General features: G+C 42.0%; 1 protein-coding gene across 1 annotated transcript in view; it reads right to left on the minus strand.

The window, feature by feature from the left end:
* LOC125453193 (stAR-related lipid transfer protein 13-like) overlaps nt 1-24,150 on the minus strand; it is a 464,022-nt gene that overhangs the window by 413,128 nt on the left and 26,744 nt on the right. The window contains exon 2 of the mRNA XM_048532431.2: nt 7,651-8,582. Coding sequence (XP_048388388.1) covers nt 7,651-8,403 — 753 coding nt within the window. The 5' untranslated portion in view covers nt 8,404-8,582. The remainder of the gene's footprint in view (nt 1-7,650; nt 8,583-24,150) is intronic.

Raw genomic sequence — 24,150 nt, forward strand, 5'->3', positions numbered from 1 at the left:
CTAAACGCCTTGAGGACATGTTAGAGTCAATCACATTGCTGCGGATTACAAGTCACATGTAGGTCTAACCAGGTAAGAATGGCAGATTAATAAAATGTGAGGCTGGATGAACACAGCAGCATCTCAGGAGCACAAAAGCTGACGTTTCGGGCCTAGACCCTTCATCAGAGAGGGGGATGGGGTGAGGGTTCTGGAATAAATAGGGAGAGAGGGGGAGGCGGACCGAAGATGGAGAGAAAAGAACATAGGTGGAGACGAGAGTATAGGTGGGGAGGTAGGGAGGGGATAGGTCAGTCCAGGGAAGACAGACAGGTCAAGGAGGTGGGATGAGGTTAGTGGGTAGGAGATGGAGGTGCGGCTTGGGGTGGGAGGAAGAGATGGGTGAGAGGAAGAACAGGTTAGGGAGGCAGAGACAGGTTGGACTGGTTTTGGGATGCAGTGGGTGGAGGGGAAGAGCTGGGCTGGTTGTGTGGTGCAGTGGGGGGAGGGGACGAACTGGGCTGGTTTAGGGATGCGGTAGGGGAAGGGGAGATTTTGAAGCTGGTGAAGTCCACATTGATACCATTGGGCTGCAGGGTTCCCAAGCGGAATATGAGTTGCTGTTCCTGCAACCTTCAGGTGGCATCATTGTGGCACTGCAGGAGGCCCATGATGGACATGTCATCTAAAGAATGGGAGGGGGAGTGGAAATGGTTTGCGACTGGGACGTGCAGTTGTTTATTGTGAACCGAGCGGAGGTGTTCTGCAAAGCGGTCCCCAAGCCTCCGCTTGGTTTCCCCAATGTAGAGGAAGCCACACCGGGTACAGTGGATGCAGTATACCACATTGGCAGATGTGCAGGTGAACCTCTGCTTAATGTGGAAAGTCATCTTGGGGCCTGGGATAGGGGTGAGGGAGGAGGGTTGGGGGCAAGTGTAGCATTTCCTGCGGTTGCAGGGGAAGGTGCCGGGTGTGGTGGGGTTGGAGGGCAGTGTGGAGCGAACAAGGGAGTCACGGAGAGAGTGGTCTCTCCGGAAAGCAGACAGGGGTGGGGATGTAAAAATGTCTTGGGTGGTGGGGTCGGATTGTAGATGGCGGAAGTGTTGGAGGATGATGCGTTGTATCCGGAGGTTGGTGGGGTGGTGTGTGAGAACGAGGGGGATCCTCTTTGGGCGGTTGTGGCGGGGATGGGGTGTGAGGGATATGTTGCGGGAAATGCGGGAGATGCGGTCAAGGGCATTCTCGACCACTGTGGGGGGAAAGTTGCGGTCCTTGAAGAACTTGGACATCTGGGATGTGCGGGAGTGGAATGCCTCATTGTGGGAGCAGATGCGGCGGAGGCGGAGGAATTGGGAATAGGGGATGGAATTTTTGCAGGAGGGTGGGTGGGAGGAGGTGTATTCTAGGTAGCTGTGGGAGCCGGTGGGCTTGAAATGGACATCAGTTACAAGCTGGTTGCCTGAGATGGAGACTGAGAGATCCAGGAAGGTGAGGGATGTGCTGGAGATGGCCCAGGTGAACTGAAGGTTGGGGTGGAAGGTGTTGGTGAAGTGGATGAACTGTTCGAGCTCCTCTGGGGAGCAAGAGGCGGCGCCGATACAGTCATCAATGTAATGAAGGAAGAGGTGGGGTTTGGGGCCTGTGTAGGTGCGGAAAAGGGACTGTTCCACGTAACCTACTAAGAGGCAGGCATAGCTGGGGCCCATGTGGGTGCCCATGGCCACCCCCTTAGTCTGTAGGAAGTGGGAGGAATCGAAAGAGAAGTTGTTGAGGGTGAGGACGAGTTCGGCTAGGCAGATGAGGGTGTCGGTGGAGGGGGGCTGGTCGGGCCTGTGGGACAGGAAGAAGCGGAGGGCCTTGAGGCCATCTGTATGCGGAATGCAAGTGTATAGGGACTGGACGTCCATGGTGAAAATGAGGTGTTGGGGGCCAGGGAATTGGAAGTCCTGGAGGAAGTGGAGGGCGTGGGTGTGTCACGGATGTAGGTAGGGAGATCCTGGACCAAAGGGGAGAAAATGGAGTCCAGATAGGTGGAGATGTGTTCGGTGGGGCAGGAGCAGGCTGAGACGATGGGTCGACCAGGGCAGGCAGGTTTGTGGATTTTGGGAAGGAGATAGAAATGGGCCGTGCGGGGTTGGGGAACAATGAGGTTGGAGGCTGTGGGTGGGAGGTCCCCTGAGGTGATGAGGTCATGAATGGTGTTGGAGATGATGGTTTGGTGCTCGGGTGTGGGGTCATGATCGAGGGGGCAGTAGGAGGTGGTGTCGGAGAGTTGGCGTCTGGCCTCGGCGATGTAGAGGTCAGTGCGCCATACTACCACTGCGCCACCCTTGTCTGCGGGCTTGATGGTGAGGTTGGGGTTGGAGCGGAGGGAGCGGAGGGCTGCCTGTTCTGCGGGGGAGAGGTTGGAGTAGGTGAGACGGGTGGAGAGGTTGAGGCGGTTAATGTCTCGACGGCAGTTAGAGACGAAGAGGTTGAGGGAAGATAGGAGGCCTGGGGGTGGTGTCCAGGAGGAGGACTTGTGTTGGAAGCGGGTGAAGGGGTCAGTGGAGGGAGGGTTATGTTCCCGGTTGAAGAAGGAAGCGTGGAGGCGAAGGCGGCGGAAAAACTGTTCTATGTCCAATCGTGACTGGTATTCGTTGATGTGTGGTTGTAGGGGGACAAAGGTGAGCCCCTTACTAAGGACTGACCGTTCGACCTGAGTCAGTGCGAGGTCTGGGGGGATGCTGAAGGTGCGGCAGGGTTCAGTATGGCTGTCTTCTCTGGGGTTGCTGGCTGTCGAGGTTGTGGGCGGAGCGATGAGGTCGTCGGCCGTGGGCGGGGTTCCGTCGGCGTCGGCCGTGGGCGGGGTTCCGTCGGCGTCGGCTGTGGGCGGGGTTCTGTCGCCGGTTGGAGGATCGGGGTGGGCGGCAGCAGCTGCGGTGAGGGTGGTGTGTGAGGTGTTGTAACTGGAAGTGGAGGCGGTGACTGCAGCAGCGGTCCCGGAAGTGGTGTGGCCAGCGGAGGCGGATGTGACGTCATCGGTGGGGTCTCCGGCCGTGTCGTCATGGTCAATGGCATGGTGGGGGAGGGTCAGGGAAAGACTCGGGATTTGGGAGGTGCAGGAACCCTCTTGTGGGTGGCAGGGGCCAGTGAGTTGGTTGTACTTACGATTTTTGGTGTCCAGTAAAGCTGAGTGAAACTGGGTGTTCAGTCTGTGGATCCTGCGGAGGATAAAAAACAGCAGGGGTCCTTTGCAGGTCTGGGAGAGGGAGGCTCTGAGCTGGGGCAGGCTGGATTGCAGTGTGTGGAGGTGCTGGCGCATGGATGCGAGTGTCTGTTTCAGGACTCGCAGGGAGAAACGCTTCTGAAGGGTCTGAATATTCTGGGTGAATATTCTCCCCCTCCCATTCTTTAGATGACATGTCCATCATGGGCCTCCTGCAGTGCCACACTGATGCCACCCGAAGGTTGCAGGAACAGCAACTCATATTCTGCCTGGGAACCCTGCAGCCCAATGGTATCAATGTAGACTTCACCAGCTTCAAAATCTCCCCTTCCCCCACCGCATCCCAAAACCAGCCCAGTTCGTCCCCTCCCCCCACTGCACCACACAACCAGCCCAGCTCTTCCCCTCCACCCACTGCATCCCAAAACCAGTCCAACCTGTCTCTGCCTCCCTAACCTGTTCTTCCTCTCACCCATCTCTTCCTCCCACCCCAAACCGCACCCCCATCTCCTACCTACTAACCTCATCCCACCTCATTGGCCCGTCTGTCTTCCCTGGACTGACCTATCCCCTCCCTACCTCCCCACCTATACTCTCCTCTCCACCTATCTTCTTTTCTCTCCATCTTCGGTCCGCCTCCCCCTGTCTCCCTATTTATTCCAGTTCCCTCTCCCCATCCCCCTCTCTGATGAAGGGTCTAGGCCCGAAACGTCAGCTTTTGTGCTCCTGAGATGCTGCTTGGCCTGCTGTGTTCATCCAGCCTCACATTTTATTATCTTGGATTCTCCAGCATCTGCAGTTCCCATTATCAAGAATGGCAGATTGCTTTCCGTGCAGCACACTAGTGAATCATACGGTCACCACTGGGCGAGCTTGTTGTTCAGATTTTTACTTAATTCAAATTTCATCATCATCTGAATTGGATTGGGGGCCATGTGTCTCGAACATTAGCCTGAGTTTCTGGATTACTGGACCAGTGATATCACCACTGCTCCATCACTTCTCTAGTGGTGTGAAAGTAACTTAGAAATGTCTAGTTTCAATGGGCTACATGTCCAAACTGCCTACAATTTAAATAGAACTTCCTGTTATTTCGTCTGAAGAATTAAATGGCTTTAGAATGATAGCATATTCATTGAAGCACATCAATGCTTAATCCACACAATAGATTCAAATTAGAGGATTGTTAATTTTTAAATGATGTGAAATGGCACATCTCTCCCACAATGTCATTGAACAAATTAATCTAACTGTATCTGTGAATATGTGAGATCATATTCATCATGACATCAATCATCAGAATCACATAACCTTTTCCTTTTTAACTGTTTCAACATTTGCATTTTAATGTTATAGAATCATTGAACCAATTAAGAGTATGTGGAACATATTCCAAAGTGCTTAAATTTTAATTCTTTGCAATAGAAATAATATTGATTAGCTAAAATACAGGTTCTTTGTGGTAATAATGATGTTATGTTTAAAAATAACTCTGTATAAAGATTAAGTTGCCTTTAGAAGCAACTTCCTATGGGAATACACACCATTACAGTTAAACTGCATTTGATGGATTGAGTATCAACACAAGTTTAAGTCAATGTGCCATCAGCACAGGAAACCATGGATCTAAGCTGTGGGTTCATTAAACTGTATCCTTTTTAATAATTTAAGCCCATGGAGCTGGACTAGCCTTACAATTAGTTAAAGATGTGACCAACATTGGATATTCTGTCACGCATGCTATATTTAGACCGTGAAGTTTAATTGTTTTGGCAACTGTACCACGAATCATAGTCAATTCTTGATTGTGCTGACTTTTTATTCCCTGGCTAACTGGTAGACCCAAGATGGGAAGAAAATCATTGATTGACAAAAGTGTAGGTGCAACTACTCTAACCAGTTACACGTTGAGAATAACATTATTCCTTCATGGGATAATTTGCGTATCACTAGCAGGGCTATAACTTGTTGCCCAGCCCTCAACCACCCTTAGGGTTGTTGTTAAGCCAGGCATTTGATTTGCGCCAGTCCATCTTGTGTGAATTCACCTATAATTTGGGAAGGTGGTTTCAGGACTTTAGTAGATTAATAGAATCATACAGTACAGAAGAGATCCTTCAGCCCATTGTGTCTGCACTTTCGGAAAACTACTCTAAATCTACTCTATTCCCACTTTCCACTTACCCTTGAATATTATGACATCTCAAACGCTCATACAAATACATTTTTAACGATAATGAGATTTCCTGTCTCAAATACCTTCCCAGGCAGTGCATTCTGGATTTCCACCATCCTCTAGGTAAAAAATATTGTTCTTCAAATCCCCTTTAAACCTCTTGCATTTCACCTTAAAATTATGACACTTGTTATTTATTATTCAATAAGACAGCCACTCTGCCCCTTATAATCTGTACACAACAATCAGGTCGTCTCTCAGCTTTCGCTGCTCCAAAGTAAACAAACCAAGCTTATCCATCTCTTTTCATAGGGAAACCATTCCATCCCAGGCAACATTATGATAAATCTCCTCTATTCTCCCTTTAGTGCACTTCCTGATCAGCCTACCTTTTTCTGTGATTACTAATTCAATCCCAAATGATTATTTCTAGAAGTTTACCTACCACAAAAGTCAAATTAACAAGTCTGTAAGTGCCAGAATTATCCTTACTACTTTTCTTGAATAATGCCACAATGTTTGGAATTCTCAAGAGATTATGGCTGGTGCTCCCTCAATTTGTGCCTTTGCTTCCTTCAAATTCCTTGAATGCATGTCCCCCAGCCCCAGTGTCTTGTGAACCTTAAGTGCTTACAATCTATCCAAGAATTCTTCCTTGTTAATTTTGAACCCTTCCTCGCGACAGATTTTCCTCCTTTGTCACCATGCCCTGGGCAGCATTCTCATATTTTGTCAAGGCCGATGCAAATTATTCATGTAACATCTCAGTTTATGCCCCCTGTATTTGCATGTAAATCCCCTTATGGTAGGTATATAGGAACAGAAATAGGCCATTCAGCCCCTCAAGCCAATTCTACCATTAAGTGAGATCCTGGGCAATCTGTGATCTAACTGCATATAACTTTTTGCACATATTCCTCATTTAACCAACAATTATTTATCTCAGATTTAAACTTAGCAACTGATCGAGCATCAACTGCCATTTGTGGAAGATGGTGCCAAACCTCTTTCCAACTACCCTTTGTGTAATCTAACACCTTCCTAACATCTCTTTTGAATGGTCAGGTCCTAATTCTCAGACTATACTCCCTAGTTCTAAAATCCCCCACGAGTAGAAATAGTTTATCTTAATCTACCCCGTCATTTTGTGTAAATATCTGGATGACTTCGATCAGATCACCAACTTAACCTTCTAAATTCAAGAGAAAACTGTACAATCTCTTCTAGTAACTTAACATCTGAATTGCAGGTATTATTCTTGTGAACCTAAATTGTACTCCCTCCATGGCCTGAAGTGTGGTGCCCAGATCTGCTCACAGTAACCAAGTAGATCTAACCAGTGTTCTGTATAACTACATCATAATCTCTGCATCCTTGTGCTTGAGTATAAAGTATAAGTATAAAGTATAAAGGCCAGGTCTCCATCAGCTTTCTTGATTATTTTCAGTACCTGTTAGTGATGTTTGAAATATCTAGACAACTGAAACTCCAAAGACATTTCAGGAAAGCACTGTATTTAACTTCATATTATCTAGGAAGCACCATGGCCTATCCCTTTTTGGTCCAAAATAGATACCCTCTTTGGTTTCTGATTAGTCCTACCTCTCCTTTAACCACTCTTTAACTGCTTGTATGCCTACAGAAAGTTTCCTAACAGCCTAGCATGTTAAGCTACAATTTTATTTATTCAGAACAAATATGCCTGTTAAACCAAAGGAAAGCTGCCAATCAGATATATATTTTTACAAAAACAAACAGGTGTTTATATTTAATGGAATTGCATGAACTTTTGCCCAGGCATTTGTAACAGGTTTACCATCTGTTTGGGAACTATTTCACATTATGACAGTTACAGCAATCTCCTGAAAAAAATGTGAAAAGCCATAGACTGAAGGTATATCAGACAATTTTTCTGTGTCAGTATCAACTCATTACTCACTATGATATGAAAAAAAATCAAAAGTTTTGCAAACCCCAAAGAAAATAATGTCACGCCTTCCCAAACTAAGAGTGAGAAAACTGAAACATGCATATTAAATGTTGTTTAAAGAAAAAAAATTTCATTTTAGTGAGACTAAAATTCAAAATTTAACCTGAATATAGGTCTCTTTGTTAACATTTATGTTAAGAACACTGAAAGCGTATTGTCGTGGTTTATATATAAAGGATAAGCAATGTGTTCCAATTTATGTGATATTCAGTATTTTTTAAAAACATTCTGTGAATCATCAGCAGCAATATTACTCAATTTAAAACAATATACAACATAACAATTGCAAATTCCTACCTCTTTTCCTGTCTCTTCTTGCTTCAATGAATTGTCTTCTTCAGGAATCCTAACCTTTTCAATGTTTTTTCCAAGCTGCCATTGGGATGTTTTCCCAGTAGAAAGACTGCAATTTTGTTTTCCATTCATTGCTTGTTTTCCCTTTCTCGTAAAATATCCCACATCGTGTGGTAATTCTGCGAAATTATCTTCAGATGAAATAGGTCCATACAATTCATTTAATGCTTCACAAATGAAAAGTTCAGTCATTTCACTATGTGCAGGTTCAGTTTGAGATCCACAGTGAGAAAACATGATAATACTTGATCTGAACTTTTCAACCTTCGGCTTACGTCGTGAACTTGCTGTACTGCATGCATTTTTATGCAGAGAAGAATTGGAAGATGCTACCTCAAGAATTGAAGCACACTTCATTTCCTCATCACCACTTTCCAAATTCCACTCTGGTAGGTGTGGCAAGACTCTATACTGGCAACCTTCATCAACCTCTGAGTTCCTGGTGGGATGTTTGGACACTGTGCACAATTTCAAGGGCCCATCTTCACAGACCAGTGAAGAAGGATTCTCATCCTCTAAACATTGACCACTATCTCCCTGTGGATCATTACTTCCAGTTTTATTTATTTTGTACAACCTTTCTTGTTCACAACTAGTCAAACAGTCTTCTTCTGTGGTACATGCTGAAGTCTCCAGACACATTACTGATGCAGAAAAAAGTAACTTCTGATGATTTGCACTATGCATTGATTCCATTCCAGTTTCTTATGAGAAGCATCCAGAAACATGCAGGAACCTTGAGCAGCACTGCATTTTATATTAAATTGAGGCCTTGATGCTTGGCTATTCCATATCACGCACAGTCTTGTTGATTATAAACCAGTAAAAGTCAACAGCCTTGGCTTTGGCCAAAAATCACCACTTCAGCTGTATATCTACAAAAGAGTTTTTTTAATAAAACATTAATTTCACTGTAACATTAAGACAGAGGGAGTTGGCAAATGGGTTCTCTTGTAATTTCGAGGAAAAGCCATTCACTTATTCACAAGAAAACACAATCAAATTGGCACTTAGAAGATAATATTATTTTGTATGGTTGTTATGGATACTGCATATATTAATAGTTTCAGCAAAAAGTAAATAAATGAAACTAGATTAAGGTATTGAATTGCAAGCAGTTATCTGTGACTTGTTAAAATGAAGGGTTTCATTAGAAAATTCCTTTGAAGCTTATAATTCCTTATGTGCCAACAGAAGTATTATCTTTTGTAAAGGCAGAGATGAATAATCAAACTCTGCTGACCTATGAAGAGCAAATATTACAAAAAAAACTGCAGTTATAATGCACTCAAATTTTTGTAGTGTAATTTTTGCATATAGAACATAGAACATAGAACATTACAGCACAGTACAGACCCTTCGGCCCTCGATGTTGTGCTGACCTGAGATACCGATCTCAAGCCCATCTAACCTACACTATTCCACGTACATCCATGTGCTTATCCAATGACGACTTAAATGTACCTAAAGTTGGCAAATCTACTACCGTTGCAGGCAAAGCGTTCCATTCCCTTACTACTCTCTGAGTAAAGAAACTACCTCTGACATCTGTCCTATATCTTTCACCCCTCAATTTAAAGCTATGCCCCCTCGTGCTCGCCGTCACCATCCTAGGAAAAAGGATCTCCCTATCCACCCTATCTAACCCTCTGATTATTTTATATGTTTCAATTAAGTCATCTCTCAACTTTCTTGTCTCTAATGAAAACAGCCTCAAGTCCCTCAGCCTTTCCTCGTAAGACCTTCCCTCCATACCAGGCAACATCCTAGTAAATCTCCTTTGCACCCTTTCAAAAGCTTCCACATCCTTCTTATAATGCGGTGACCAGAACTGTACACAATATTCCAAGTGCGGCCGCACCAGAGTTTTGTACAGCTTCACATTAACCTCTTGGTTCCGGAACTCGTTCCCTCTATTAATAAAAGCTAAAACACTGTATTCCTTCTTAACAACCCTGTCAATCTGGGTAGCAACTTTCACGGATCTGTGTACATGGACACCGAGATCTCTCTGCTCATCTACACTACCAAGAATCTTACCATTAGCCCAGTACTTTGCCTTCTGATTACTCCTACCAAAGTGCATCACCTCACACTTGTCTCTGGTTGTCCTTAGTAACAAAGCACAAGAGATTTAATGCAGGGAATCCCAATGTGTAAAGAGGAAAATATCCTGCACGTGCCCAACAAATGCCGTAAGTTGACATTCTATGAAATCATGTGGTGGTGGCAGTTTAGATGCTTTGCCTTCATATTTTGGAATTGGATCAGATATATCTTCTTAAACTTTTGTGTTAATGTTTTCAAAAACTCCAAATAGCATATGTTTAAATTGCTTATGTTAGAAAAAGGTGAACTGTCCAATGAACAGTCTTTTGAAGTTATGCAAGTACTTTATCATTAATTAAAGTATTCACACAATTCTACTTCAGTTTCATATGCATATACACAGAAAGTGGTCACTCACTCTAACTAGCCCATACCAATTCTTATACTCCACATGAGCCTCCTCCATTTTCCTCAACAAAATTGATCATGTGTCTATATATTCCTATTCCATCATATGTTTGTCTAGCTTTTCATTAAATGTATCTGTACTTGCTTTAACCAATTCCTACAGTGGCAAGTTCCACATTCTTATGAGAGATAATGGGAACTGCAGATGCTGGAGAATTCCAAGATAATAAAATGTGAGGCTGGATGAACACAGCAGGCCAAGCAGCAGCTCCTGAGATGCTGCTTGGCCTGCTGTGTTCATCCAGCCTCACATTTTATTACCCCACATTCTTATGACTCTGGATAGATTTTCTTCTTGCACCTGATGGCTACCTTATATTATCTCATTCTGCTTTACATCACAATTAAAAACATTCTCCCTGTAGTCACTCAACAAAAAGCTTTCATAATTTTAAACACCACTTTTAGGTCAACTCTCAGCCTTCGTTTTTCAAGTGAAAAGTATCCCAGCCTATTAATCCTTTCCCTTCTAACTTATATACATACACTTTTCTGGTAACATTCTTGCAAATATTCTTTGCTCCTTCTCCAGTGCCCCCTTATCCTTTTCATTATATGAGAACTGAGAGTGATCCAAACAATGTCAGAAACAGGTTCAGCATGATATATGTACTATTCAATTCTATGCTTTTGAACTTAGTTATTAGTTCAATTTTTTATGTCCTTGCTAACTAGTGGCACAACATTTTGTGACTAGAACATAAGAATGTGGAGGAGTAGGCATTTCAGCCCCTTGAGCCTGCTCTGCCATTTCATAACAGTCATGGCTCATTTCATCTGGACCTCAACTCCACTTTCATGCCCACTCTGCACAACCCTTCAACTCATTACTAATTAAGTATCTGCCTATCTCTTCAAATTTACTTGACAAGTTGGCATCCACGGTATTCTGGGCAGTGAATTTTACAGATTCATCACCCTTTGGAGAGAAGTAATTGCTCTTCGTCTCTGTTTTAAATCTGATACACCTTATCTTAAAACTGTCTTATCTTACTACTCCCATTCTAGAGGACATGAGGAAACAGCCTCTTTATATCTGAGATAATGGGAACTCTCTGATGAAGGGTCTAGGCCCGGAACGTCAGCTTTTGTGCTCCTGGGATGCTGCTTGGCCTGCTGTGTTCATCCAGCCTCACATTTTATTATCTTAGCCTCTTTATATCTGTTCAGTTAATCCTCTTTAACATCTTAAAACCCCAGTTAGATCTCTCATTCTTCCAGATTCCAGAGTATAAGCCTAAACGACGCAATCTCTCTTCATAAGACAAATCCCTGAACTCTGGAATCAATCAATTGCGTCCAATGCAAATACATCCCTCCAATTAAGGGGATAAAAATTGTATGCAGTACTCCAGGTAGAGTCTCAATAATGCCTAGTACAGTTGCAGCATCACTTCCATACTTGGTTCAGTTGTACTTTAAGATCTTTCTCTTCTTCTGCCTCACATTTGTACCTTCTAAAACTCCTGTTCTTTCTATCAAATGTATGATCTCACATTTACCTGTGTTGAACTTAGTTTGCCAATTGCTCGTTCACTCTGCATGTTTATTACTGTTATAATGTGATTAATTCCACTCATCCTCAAACATTGCCTCTCCCTCAAACTGATGTTGTTTACACATTTAGAAATAAAATGTGGAAATCATGAATATAATTTTTGAACAGCAGTGATCACAGCACTGACTTTTGAGGAGCACTGTTTCCTACCATCTGTCAGTTTTGAATAATCACCCTTTACTCACACTCATTGCTTTCTGTCCTGAAGTTAATCAGTAATTATTCTCATTATTCCTGACACCATGTTCTATTACCTTATTCTTTAGTCTATGATTGAGGTACTTTATCCAGGTAAATGACTTCTACTGCATTACTATTGTCTACTTTTTCTGTTAATGCCTCAAAAAATTCAGTAGAATTAGTCCAGCAAGATTTCTCTTTTCAAATATATGCTGACTATTTAGCTTTTTTTTGTTCCTAGAGGTTCTTCTATTGTAAATATTCCATCTGTTTTCTAGCACAGATGTTAACATAACAGGTCTACAGTTCCCTGCACACAAATTTTCTCCTTTTTATCAAATATAGAAGAAGGAGCCATGAGTTACATTAGCCAAATGCTAACCTTCAGCACCACACCTTTTTTCAAAAATATTGTTAAATGTGGATGATAAAACCTCAGCTCTCTGTCACCTATATGCATTTCAAGACCAGGAATTTTATTTGTCTTTGCTTAGTTAATTCAATGCAACCTGTTTTAAGTTAAATTCATTTATCTCTTAACTCATCGTGAAATATTATGCTTCTGTTCTATCTCCCTGGTAGATTCTGAAGTGAAATAATGATTTAGTGTTTCTGCCATCAGTCTCTCACGAACTGGGTTTTTTAAAATTCCTTAATAATCCTACTCATGTTTCAGCCTTCCCTTAAGAAGTAAAATTACTGTGGTCATACTCTGACAGAGAGGCAGACAGACAAGTGGTGATGGTTTAACCCGAGTGTCACCATACCTTGAGTAAAGAGAGAGGTTGAGAACAAGAGAGCTTCATGGTGACCTCAGCTGCTGTGAGAACTCAAACCACACTGCAGGTGCCATTCTGTGTTGCAAACCAGCTGTCCATTCAACTGAACTAACTGACCCCACCAGATTCCCTGTATTTAGGAGTCTGTAAAGTATTTTATTATTTTGTTTTATGCTCCTTAATCATTTAATTTCATTATTCTTCTTTGCCTTCCCAATTGTTCTTTTGATGTTTATGTATTATGTTTTTATTCATCCGTGGCTTCCCATTGATGTTTAGCTTTTTTTTTCAGTTGGTGGAATACATATTTCTTGTATTCAGTTGAATAATATTTCAAGTAACGTTGCCTCACTCTGATCAGGATGGAATATCAAATCTCAAAGTGAACGACAATACTGCATGAGAAAAAGAGATTGATTAACCGGCAAGTAGACTCTGATAGGCAGAGGCATTGCTTAGAAGAATACACTTGGAACAGTTAACTGCAAACTTTTCCCAGATTGAGACCAGGCATGTCAGCACCAATGATCAAGGCATGTCATGAGGAATGCACCAGGAAAAACTACCCCCCACAGCTTTTGTTCATTTGACAAAGACACAATGCATGAATATGTTCTTTCTGTGTGTGAATATACGTGACTTCTAGCATGTATAAGTAAATCACGCTGTGAGCACAACTGATGATCTTCATTGGCCAATAGTGAAATGCTTAGCAAAGTTGAGTTGTCTAGTTAAAGATTGTCCAATTATTGGATCACATTTAACATTGGACATTATATTCTGAGATTTCCAAGTGCAAGGTGATTGAGTAGCAACATTACTCTGCCTGTTCTGAAAAGCAAAAGAGATGGGTGCCTTGATACAATCTGGCAGTAATTGGAACATATGTCCTACATAAATAAAAACCAAAAGAACTGTGGATGCTGTAAATCAGGAACAAGAACAAAGTTGCTGGAAAAGCTCAGCAGGTCTGGCAGCATCTATGGTGGAGAAAACAGAGTTAACGTTTTGGGTTCAGAACTTCTGAGGAAGGGTCACCAGACCCGAAATGTTAACTCTGTTTTCTTCTCCACAGATACTGCCAGACCTGCTGAACTTTTCCAGCAACTTTGTTTTTGTATATGTCCTACATGTCTGACGACAGTGGCACTGAAATTTACATACCATATTACTAATTTGTGTGGTAGGCAGAATGTCTTTTCAACTTGATGGTTGCATCCTGTTTGTGGAGAATGCCATGTATGTTACTATTGCATAGTAGGAGTATGAATAGGCTGGTTTTGCCAACTGCATGATCTTTTGAGACACTTTATCACAAGAGGGTTGAAATATAAAAGCAGTGATGTGCTTCTGAGACTTTATAAAGCTCTGGTTAGGCCTCATTTAGAATATTGTGTCCAGTTTTGGGCCCCACACCTTAGGAAGGACATACTGGGGCTGGAGCGTGTCCAACGGAGATTCACACGGATGATCCCTGGAATGGTAGGTTTAATGTACGATGAATGGTTGAGGATCCTGGGATTGTATTCATTAGAGTTTAGAAGGTTGAGGGGAGATCTAATAGAAACTTACAAGATAATGTATGGCTTAGAAAGCGTGGACGCTGGGAGGTTGTTTCCTTCTGGTGGGGAGACTGGGACCTGTGGGCACAGCCTTAGAATTAGAGGGGGTAAATTTAGAACGGAAATGAGGAGACATTTCCTCAGCCAGAGTGGTGGGCTTGTGGAATTCATTGCCACGGAGCGCAGTGGAGACCGGGACGTTAAATGTCTTCAAGGCGGAGATGGACAAATTCTTGATCTCACAAGGAATCGAGGGCTATGGGGAGAGTGCAGGGAAGTGGAGTTGAAATGCCCATCAGCCATGATTAAATGGCGGAGCGGATTCGATGGGCCAAATGGCCTTACTTCCACTCCTATGTCTTATCGTTTTATGGTCTTTATACTCCCAGAGTATTTTGAAGCAGACTGGTCATATTTCAGTACTGAAAATGAAATCTTAGGATCATTAACAAGTTTGCTTAATATACTATTTTCCTTTCAAACAGCACGGATATTTGGTTGCTTGAAATAGATAATGTACAGAGCTTGCGCTTTGTAAAATTCAGAACATTGTACCCAAACTTTTCATCTAATTTTTCAATTAGATAAGTTTGTTAAACAATCTGATGGTGCCATGATTTATAATAACAACTACTTTAAAATCATCAGTTAGGTTTGCTGTGTGGATCATGTCAGGACCTGTCCTTTAAAAATAGAACAAGGATATCCATGCATATGTCTTTTCCAAGTGAACAAGAGTTTGGTGTCAGCTTTCTGCTCATATATTCCACATGGCACTGACTTGAACGATTAGAGTTGACTTTCCTGGTTTGAATTTAAGCAAAAGCTTGGCAATGCCTCTGCCAAACTGAATTCACTTGCCATACAACCAGCACTTTTATATGGTATAACTTATTATTTCCTTTGAGAATTGGTACTTTCACATTTCTGCTCTGATGATTGCAGAACAAATAGCTTCAATAGAATGCTTTCTTTGTCAACAGTCCTCAAGTTCTGTACTGCCATGTGACTAATAATTTAAATGTTTCCCATTGTTATTCCATGTTATTGTTTCTCAACATAGTTGAACATTTTATTTTCTCAATCTGTACTCTTAGCTTATAAAAGTTGGATTTTCTTCTTGCCCCGCAATAAATTTCATCAAGTGATACAAGTATTGATTGTTAGGGAACCTGAGGAGTCAAAAACATTGAAAGAGATGTGTTAAATGGTTTATCAGCTTCAACTGCTATTGTTAGGTGCAGTCCAATAACTTAGAAGAGTTGTATCAGAGATAATGGGAATTGCAGATGCTGGAGAATCCAAGACAACAAAGTGTGAAGGTGGATGAACACAGCAGGCCAAGCAGCATCTCAGGAGCACAAAAGCTGACGTTTCGGGTCTAGACCCTTCATCAGAGGCTCTGATGAAGGGTCTAGGCCCGAAACATCTGCTTTTGTGCTCCTGAGATGCTGCTTGGCCTGCTGTGTTCATCCAGCTCCACACTTTGTTAACTTAGAAGAGTTAATGTTTTGCTGCTGCCATTGATTATAGGATTCCTTCCCGAAAAAGGTAGATGTCATTGCTTAGCATTGTGTAACTTCTGAGATGTATAACCATACCTTTCCTATAGGGAATCATGCTGCTACACATGTAAAACTGTATACAACATTGCATGGGAATGTTACTTCACCCCAAAGTTAGATGGTAAAGTTAAACTCCGTATCTAGTGTGTTTACTAGAGACAGTATATTCAGCATTAGGGCACATTTAACCGGCACTTTTACTTTCTTAGCATCCCAGAAGTGTTTTTCTACTTGTTGTACTTTGTTTATAATTTATCAAAACTGGCTTTGGGTTTTGTCTGAGCACACAACCAATTTAGCTATGCAATCAAACTTTGTAACTCTGCGTCTACTTTAGATGCATGATCTACTCTTTCTAATAACCTAGCATAATTTATTGGGATAGAAGTAATACTTTCTAGATATGACTGTTGATTTAGGGTTACTTCTAACTTATTCTGTTTAATGCCTAAGCTTAATTTTTAAAGGCCTCCCAAGCCTGATCTTACCTTAAATTCCCCTTTCTTCTAATTGAAAATGAATTGGTCAAATTCTAGAGAATCTGACCATTGAAATTCATTGGCATGTACGATAAGGCTCCTGACAGTTTCTCGTTTTGATATTGGTCAAACAACTTTGCATCTGCTTACAGTTGACAACATTCAACTTTCTGCAAAACTGGGAAATACCATTCCCTCAATGCATCCAAAAATGCATGATTTTAATTTCCACAGCATCTCTTCTACATTGTTTCAACCTTTTGACTGTTTCAAAACACTTGTCTCTGAAATATCTCTGCTTAAAAAGTATGACTTTTATATTGATTGACACCACCGCATCACCCGCCCCCCACCACTGCCATTCCCATGAGCATATGGTCAATACAGAATAAGAACATTTTCAGGACTACTTTTTGCAGGACCATTGCTGAGGTTTTGACATCAAAGTTTGTCCCCTGCAGTGAAATGTCTCTTTCACTTAGAGGAAACTTGTGTGTGGCGTTAGCAATCCTGATACCATTTCATGCTCATCCCCAGGTTCAAGAAAATCAGATATATTCTGTTGCGAAATCCTCTCCTCATTGGCAACTCTGCTGGAGCTGTCCTTGTGGCTGTGTGAGGGGTGATTCTATAATCAAACAGGAACTAGGGCAAGTTGGTATCTAGTGATGATGAAGGTTGTGTCCTTAACCCCGCCTTCAAAGTTTCAACTGCTCTTTTCACCAGACCATTGGACGATGGATGGTATGGAGCTGTCCTTATTTGCTGAATACCATTCCACTTTAGGAAATACTCAAACTCCCTGCTAGTTTGGGCAGCACAGTGGCTCAGTGGTTAGCACTGCAGCCTCACAGCGCCAGGGACCCGGGTTCGATTCCAGCCTTGGGAGACTGTGTGGAGTTTGCACATTCTCCCTGCGTCTGCCTGTGTTTCCTCCAGGTGCTCCAGTTTCCTCCCACAGTCCAAAGATGTGCAGGCTGGGTGGATTGGCCATGCTAAACTGCCCGTAGTGTTCAGGGGTGTGTGAGTTACAGGGGGATGGGTCTGGGTGGGATGCTTCAAGGGGCAGCGTGGACTTGTTGGGCCGAAGGACCTGTTTCCGCACTGTAGGGAATCTAATCTAGTAAATGATGGCCCATTAACTTTGACTAACACCTCCCAGAGCTGTGAATGACAAAAAATGCTTGTAAATTTTCAATTTCCATCGCTGTGTTTGATGAATGAACTTAATGTACTTGCAACCACTCTGAATGACTAAAACCATATAAGCCCATGAAAGGACAGGCGGAGTTGATGTGTAATCGAGTCCAGGGGTTACCTGTCCACTCCCACGAATGTAGGGGAGCTGCCGACAGCACGTTTTGCTTCTGTTGGTACTCTGGGCACTGATCCATCAACACAGCTAAGTTAGCATCCAATCCTGGCCACCAGACATAACTTCTCACCGACATTTTCATTTTGTAAACCCCTGGATGATCCCGGTGGAGTTCAGCCAGCATCTGGCTGCGACCTTTGCTTAGGACCAGCACTTCATATGCTCCCCATAATAATATGCAGCCCTCTGTGGTGATCTGACCTCACCAGGCCCAGAAGGGCTTCAATTCTGGTTGTGAAGGCCCTTTGTCTCCCCCATCACTGTTTTAGCTTTTCCAGAATGGGATCCTTTTGCGTGCATTGTCTGAAATTGTCAGTGGTGACCGGAAGGGTGTTCAGAAAGTTTAAAACTATTCTTCTAGTGACCATAAGACCATATGACACAAGAGCAGAGGTTAGGCCATTCGGCCCATTATGTCTGCTCTGCCGTTCAATAATGGCTGATAAATTTCTCAATTCCATTCTCCCACTTTCTCCATGTAACCTTTGATCCCTTTGACAATAAATAACCTAGCTATTTCTGCCTTATATATACCCAATGACCTCACCCCCACAGCCTTCTGTGGGAATGAATTCCACAGATTCACAACTCCCTGACTGAAGAAATTTCTCCTCATCTCTGTTTGAAGGGTCTTCCTTTTACTTTAAAGCTGTGTGAGTCTTAATCTCTCCTACTAATGGAAACATCCTCCCAACATCTACTCTGTCCAGGCCATTCAGTATGCTGTAAGTTTCAATTAGATGCTCTCTCATCCTTCTAAACTCCAATGAGTATAGACCCAGAGTTCTCAAATGTTCCTCATATGTTAAGCCTTTAATTCCTGAGATCATTTTTATGAATCTCCTATGGATCCTCTCCAGGGCCAGTACATTTCTCCTGAGGTATGGGGCTCAAAATCGCGCACAGTATTCTAAGTGTGGTCTGACCAGTGTATTACAAATCCTCAAAAGTCCATCCCTACTTTTATGTTCTGGTCCTCTTGAAATAAGTGCCAATATTGTATTTCCCTTCCTAGCTACTGACTCAATCTATAAGTTTATCTCAAGAGAAGCCTGGACTAGGATTCCCAAGTCCCTGTGCACTTCTGATTTCTGAATTTTCTCCCCATTTAGAAAATAGTCTATGCTTCTATTCTTCCTACCAAAGCGCATAAGCTCACACTTCCACACGTTGTATTCCAGCTGCCTACTCTCCTTCTTCAGCGTCCCCATCTCATCAATATTTACTATCCTTTCACCTATCTTTGTATCGTCTGCAAACTTAGCCAGAATGCTCTCAATTCCTTCATCTATAATATTAACGTTATAAAGTGAAAAGTTATGGTCCCAGCACTGACCCTTGTGGAATGCCACTAGGTATCGGCTAGCATTCTGAGATGGACCCTTTCACTTGCACTGCCTGCCAGACAGCCAGTCTTCTATCCATGCTAGTAACTTGCCCCTAACACTGTGGGCTCTTATCTTACTCTGCAGCCTCCTGTGTGGCACCTTGCCAAAGGCCTTTTGGAAGCCCAAGTAGATAACATCCATTGGCACTTCTTGGTCGAACCTGATCATTACTTCCTCAAAGAATTCTGACAGATTTTTCAGGAATAACCTCCCCTTGATGAAACCATGCCGACGTTGCACCATTTTATCATGCACTTCCATCTGTTTAGAAATCTCACCTTTCACAATGGACTCTAAAATTTTGCCGATGATCGAGTTCAGGTTAATCAATCTGTAAATTCCTGACATTCGCCTTACCCCCTTCTTACACAGGTGGGTTACGTTAGCGATTTACCAGTCCTCTGGGACCCTCCCTGAGTCCAGTGATTCCTGAAAGATCACCACTAATGCCACCACTATTTCTTCAGTTATCTTCTTCAGAACTCTGGCTGTAGTCCATCTGATCCAGTTAATTTATCCACCTTCAAACCTTTCCGTTTTTCTGGAACCTTCTCCTTGGTGATGGCCATCATACTCACCTCAGTTCCCTGACTCTCTTGAATTTTTGGGATGTTACTCGCGTCTTCCACCATGAAGACTGTTGCAAAGTAATTGTTCAGTTCCTCTGCCATTTCTTAGTTCTCCATTACTACTTCTCCAGGATCATTTTCCAGCATCCCAATATCCACTCTTTTGCCTCTTATATCTTAAAAGAAACTCTTACAATCTTCTTTTATATTATTGGCCAGGTTATCCTCATATTTAATCTTCTCCTTCCTTATTTCCTATTCCTCTGTTGGTCTTTGTAGGCTTCCTAATCCTTTAGTTTCCCACTGCCCTGTGCTGCAATATATGCTTTCTCTTTTGTTTAAATGCTGTTCTTGACTTCCTTTGTCAGCCCTGGTTGTCTCATCCTCCCTTTAGTTCCCGAAAAACTGAAAGGTTTGAAGGTGGGTAAATTAACTGGATCAGATGGACTATAGCCGAGAGTTCTGAAGGAGATAACTGAAGAAATAGTTGTGGCGTTAGTGGTGATCTTTCAGGAATCACTGGAGTCAGGGAGGGTCCCAGAGGTCAGATCACCACAGAGGGCTGCATATTATTATGGGGAGCATATGAAGTGCTTGTCCTAAGCAAAGGTCGCAGCCAGATGCTGGCTGAACTCCACCGGGATCACCCAAGGGTTTACAAAATGAAAATGTCGGTGAGAAGTTATGTCTGGTGGCCAGGATTGGATGCCAACTTAGCTGTGTTCGGGAGGATGAGACAACCATGGCTGGCAAAGAAAGTGTGCTTCTTTTTCCTAGGGATGAATTTTTGTTGTGTCACCTAAATTATGCCCAGAAATGCCTGCCATTGCTGTTCCACTGTTTTTCCTGCTAGGCTGTTCTCCCAGTCAGTTCTGGTCAGCTCCTCTCTCGTGCCTCTGTAATTGCCTTTAGTGAATTGTAACAATGTTACATCTGATTCCAGCTTCCCCTTTTTAAATTGTCGAGTAAATTCTATCATATCATGGTTACTGTCTCTTAAGGGCTCCTTCACCTTAAGCTCCTTTATCAAGTCTGCCTCATTGCACATCATTAAATCCAGTATTGCCTGTTCCCTAGTGGCCTCCACTACAAGCTACCCCACCGTGGTGGCACCACCGTGGTATATCCACCAAAGGGAGGCTGGTCAAGCCACCTACATTTCCACTTGACCTCCCAAGCGACGTTCCCACTTGTAATTGTACACACTGCTGAACTCAACCTGAAGCTATGAGCAGCACAGCTCTGTTCGTTTTAAGTAGCCCTCACAAGGGTTTGTGGTCCATTACTATTACAAATTTATGCCATAAAGGTATTGGTGGAATTTTCTCACACCAAAGATGATCACCAAATCTTACTTCTCCATCTGGATGTGCCTTCCTTCAGCATCAGCCAAAGTCTGGGAGGCATATACTATTGGGCATTCCTCTCCGCTGGGCCATGACTGAGCCAACAATACCTTAATATCATACCAGGAGGCATTACATGCCAGCACTACATCTCTCTTGGGATCAACGTGAGCGAACACTTTTGATGACGTCTGTTGTTTCTACGTTTCTCTAATGGTTACATCTTAGCTACTAAACCATTTTGAAGGCTGACCTTTTCTCAATAGTAAATGGAAGGGTGTTAGGATTGATGCCAGGTTAAATCTGAATTTTCTGTAATAATTCATTAATCCAAGGAAAGACCTAAGCTCTGGTACAGACCTTTCATTGCCCTCACTTTATCTTTCAATGGTGTAACCCAGTCTTGTCAACTTTGTAACCCAAGTAGGTCAATTGATTTGTCTGGAATAAAACATTTTTCCTGCCTAAAGCATAGAGAAATCTCTAAGCATCATGTCCAATTTCTCTAAATGTTCTTTCTGGATCTTCCTGGTTATTAGCACATCATCCAGATAAATCATGACCGGGGGGTTGACTTTGTAGGATGTTCTCCATCATCTGCTAAGAAATGGTGCAGGCTGAAACCCAAAAGGCAGTCTCACTTATTGATACAAGCCTCAATGGGTTTTAATTGTAGCTTACTTCTGGGAATCCTCATCTAACTGCAATTGCAAGTATGCATGACTCATATTCAACGTTATAAAGGACAGCCGCTCACCAGCTCTGTGTATGAGTCCTCTATGTCAAGGATTGGGTACTTATGTAGCTGCAAAAAGCAGTTTACCATTTGTTTGAAATCCCACTCTCATCACCAGTGAAATAACTGTGTGAAGGCCAGTCTCCTGTCATTAAGTCACCCTTCATTTACAAGTGCACAGTACATAACGCTGGCTGGTTAGCTCAGAGCTATGAGGTCCATTTGCCTGACCTTGCTCCAATCACTACGCTGTATATTATTTATTTGTGATAAGGCTGGTTGTCCCCAGTCTAGCACTTAAACACAAAATTCTTCTCGACTGCTCACCACGTTATTTACTTCACCTCTGCTATTAAAATATTTTCTGATTTGTTGGCAGCCACTAAAACATTCCAGTCCTAAGGACTTCTACTTCTAGTCATGTTATTATGAGCTATATATTGTCACATATATCTAGAAAGATGGAGTGAATTGTTTTATTGCCTAATCTCATTATGTTATTTGTCCTCTGACATTTTTCCAAGCTATTACTATAGAATCTCTCCCTAACAACAATCAGAGTTTCTGTCATCAAAATGTGACAACTTCCTAGTGGCATTCCCAGATCAACTGAAAACTTACACTGCGTTTCCTTGCTTTCTATTGTTTCAGCTAATGTTTCCAGTCTAGATCCTACCTCATGATTATTATTTGGTCTCTTAGCCACTGTTTGACCTTGCTGGTAGCTTTCCCTACTCTCCCTACAAAGTTGCATCCTTCCATTCACTCACATGGGTGGTATGAAAATCATCCTTGTATGTACAGTAGGCAGATGTCATTTGGATATGGTATGCCTGTTCAGTGGTTAGTATCATTCTGCCTATCTCCATCCCACTGCTTATTTACTATATTTATTTCTTAAGACTGTCAGACCTACTGGAATATAAAGTATGCAGTGCCTCATTGCCTTCTATTAATTGCTCAGATTCAGAAAATTTGTAATTCTTCCCAATTAACCAAGATGAAAGGACTTTAATAGTTTGAATGTTTTATTGGACAACTACTGTTTATCAATTCCACCCTAACACTTTACTGGGACCTATTCACTCTTAATGATCCTCTCTTTCATAATATACTGAATTTCCAAGGTCAATGTTTGTCTCAGACAGTTTTATGTGACTCTGTGGAGGTCTCCAAATTTTCACTGAGACTTTGAAACAATGAATTGTCTTCTCCCTGAGTCCTCAAAGATGCAATGGTCTGTTGTCCTTGTGTAAAATTCTATTTAAATCGATCTTGAAATATGATGGGCTCTTTAATGGGAAGCTGCAATAAATTTTAGAAGGGAGTCTAATACTTTGGAAGAAATTTTCTAAATGGCATACTGAATAAGTAAAGCCCTGGTAGCAAACTTCTGTAAAAGTTGAATTTTGCAGCTAAATGCTGCTGATATGAGCTCCAGGACTCAGTAATTAGGCAATTCAATGCCAGTATATATCAGCAATTTGCAGAGTTGAGATGGAAAATTGCAACAAATCTCTATTTCGTTTAGATAAAGCAATGAACAATGAACCTTTATCTTTAGCATACAGAATAAATACAAATAACAACAACTACGATATTCAAAGTTAATTTCAGGTAACTTAGGGTGATCGCAATTTCAAACATAGAAAAGAATGCATCTATTATCTACATTTAAAATGGGGTTTAAACTTTAATCTATTTTCAAATTCAGTAGTGAGAAAAAAAATTAAAGGTTCCATCACTGGTTTACAATTTAAGGATTTTAGTATCATTTTCACAATTGCAAAATCAGATGGGGACATTATAATATTTAATCCTGTAACATTTCCATTTAAGTCTATAATAATTAAAATTTAGCTTACAAAATCAAACCTTTGTGTCCAGAATATTTTTTATAGCATAAAATTGTTAAAATGGCTGGAAACTTTCTTTACAAACTGCTTAGATGTCTAAAACATACATTATGAATAATTGCCAGCAAAGCATTTCTTTACAGTGATAACATAACAATGGCAATGTTGGGACTGGCTTGTCTATATCCCTTACGCAGTACTTGAAAATGAAACCTCATTAAATCTCATGCCCTTATTAATTTGTACAAATCCCATAGTTTCTGTGTCCTAGTCAGTTTTGCAAAGGAAACTTACTGAAGATACTTAAATAAGCCAAGGTTTATGGCTTCCTTTGTGACATGCACATTACCTGTTTAATCAGATTATTCCACATTCTTTTAGCTCCGTTCATGATTCCAATTGAAAGTGATTGTCTACATGATCAAAAAATACTCATTCACAACTCAAGCTGACAAGACAATACAATATGGCTAAATCTGAAGACACGAATAACAGGCCCCCATCCCCCCGCCCACTCCCCAACACCAAGTATT

This window comes from Stegostoma tigrinum, chromosome 6, assembly GCF_030684315.1.
Source record: "Stegostoma tigrinum isolate sSteTig4 chromosome 6, sSteTig4.hap1, whole genome shotgun sequence".
Classification (NCBI taxonomy): domain Eukaryota; kingdom Metazoa; phylum Chordata; class Chondrichthyes; order Orectolobiformes; family Stegostomatidae; genus Stegostoma; species Stegostoma tigrinum.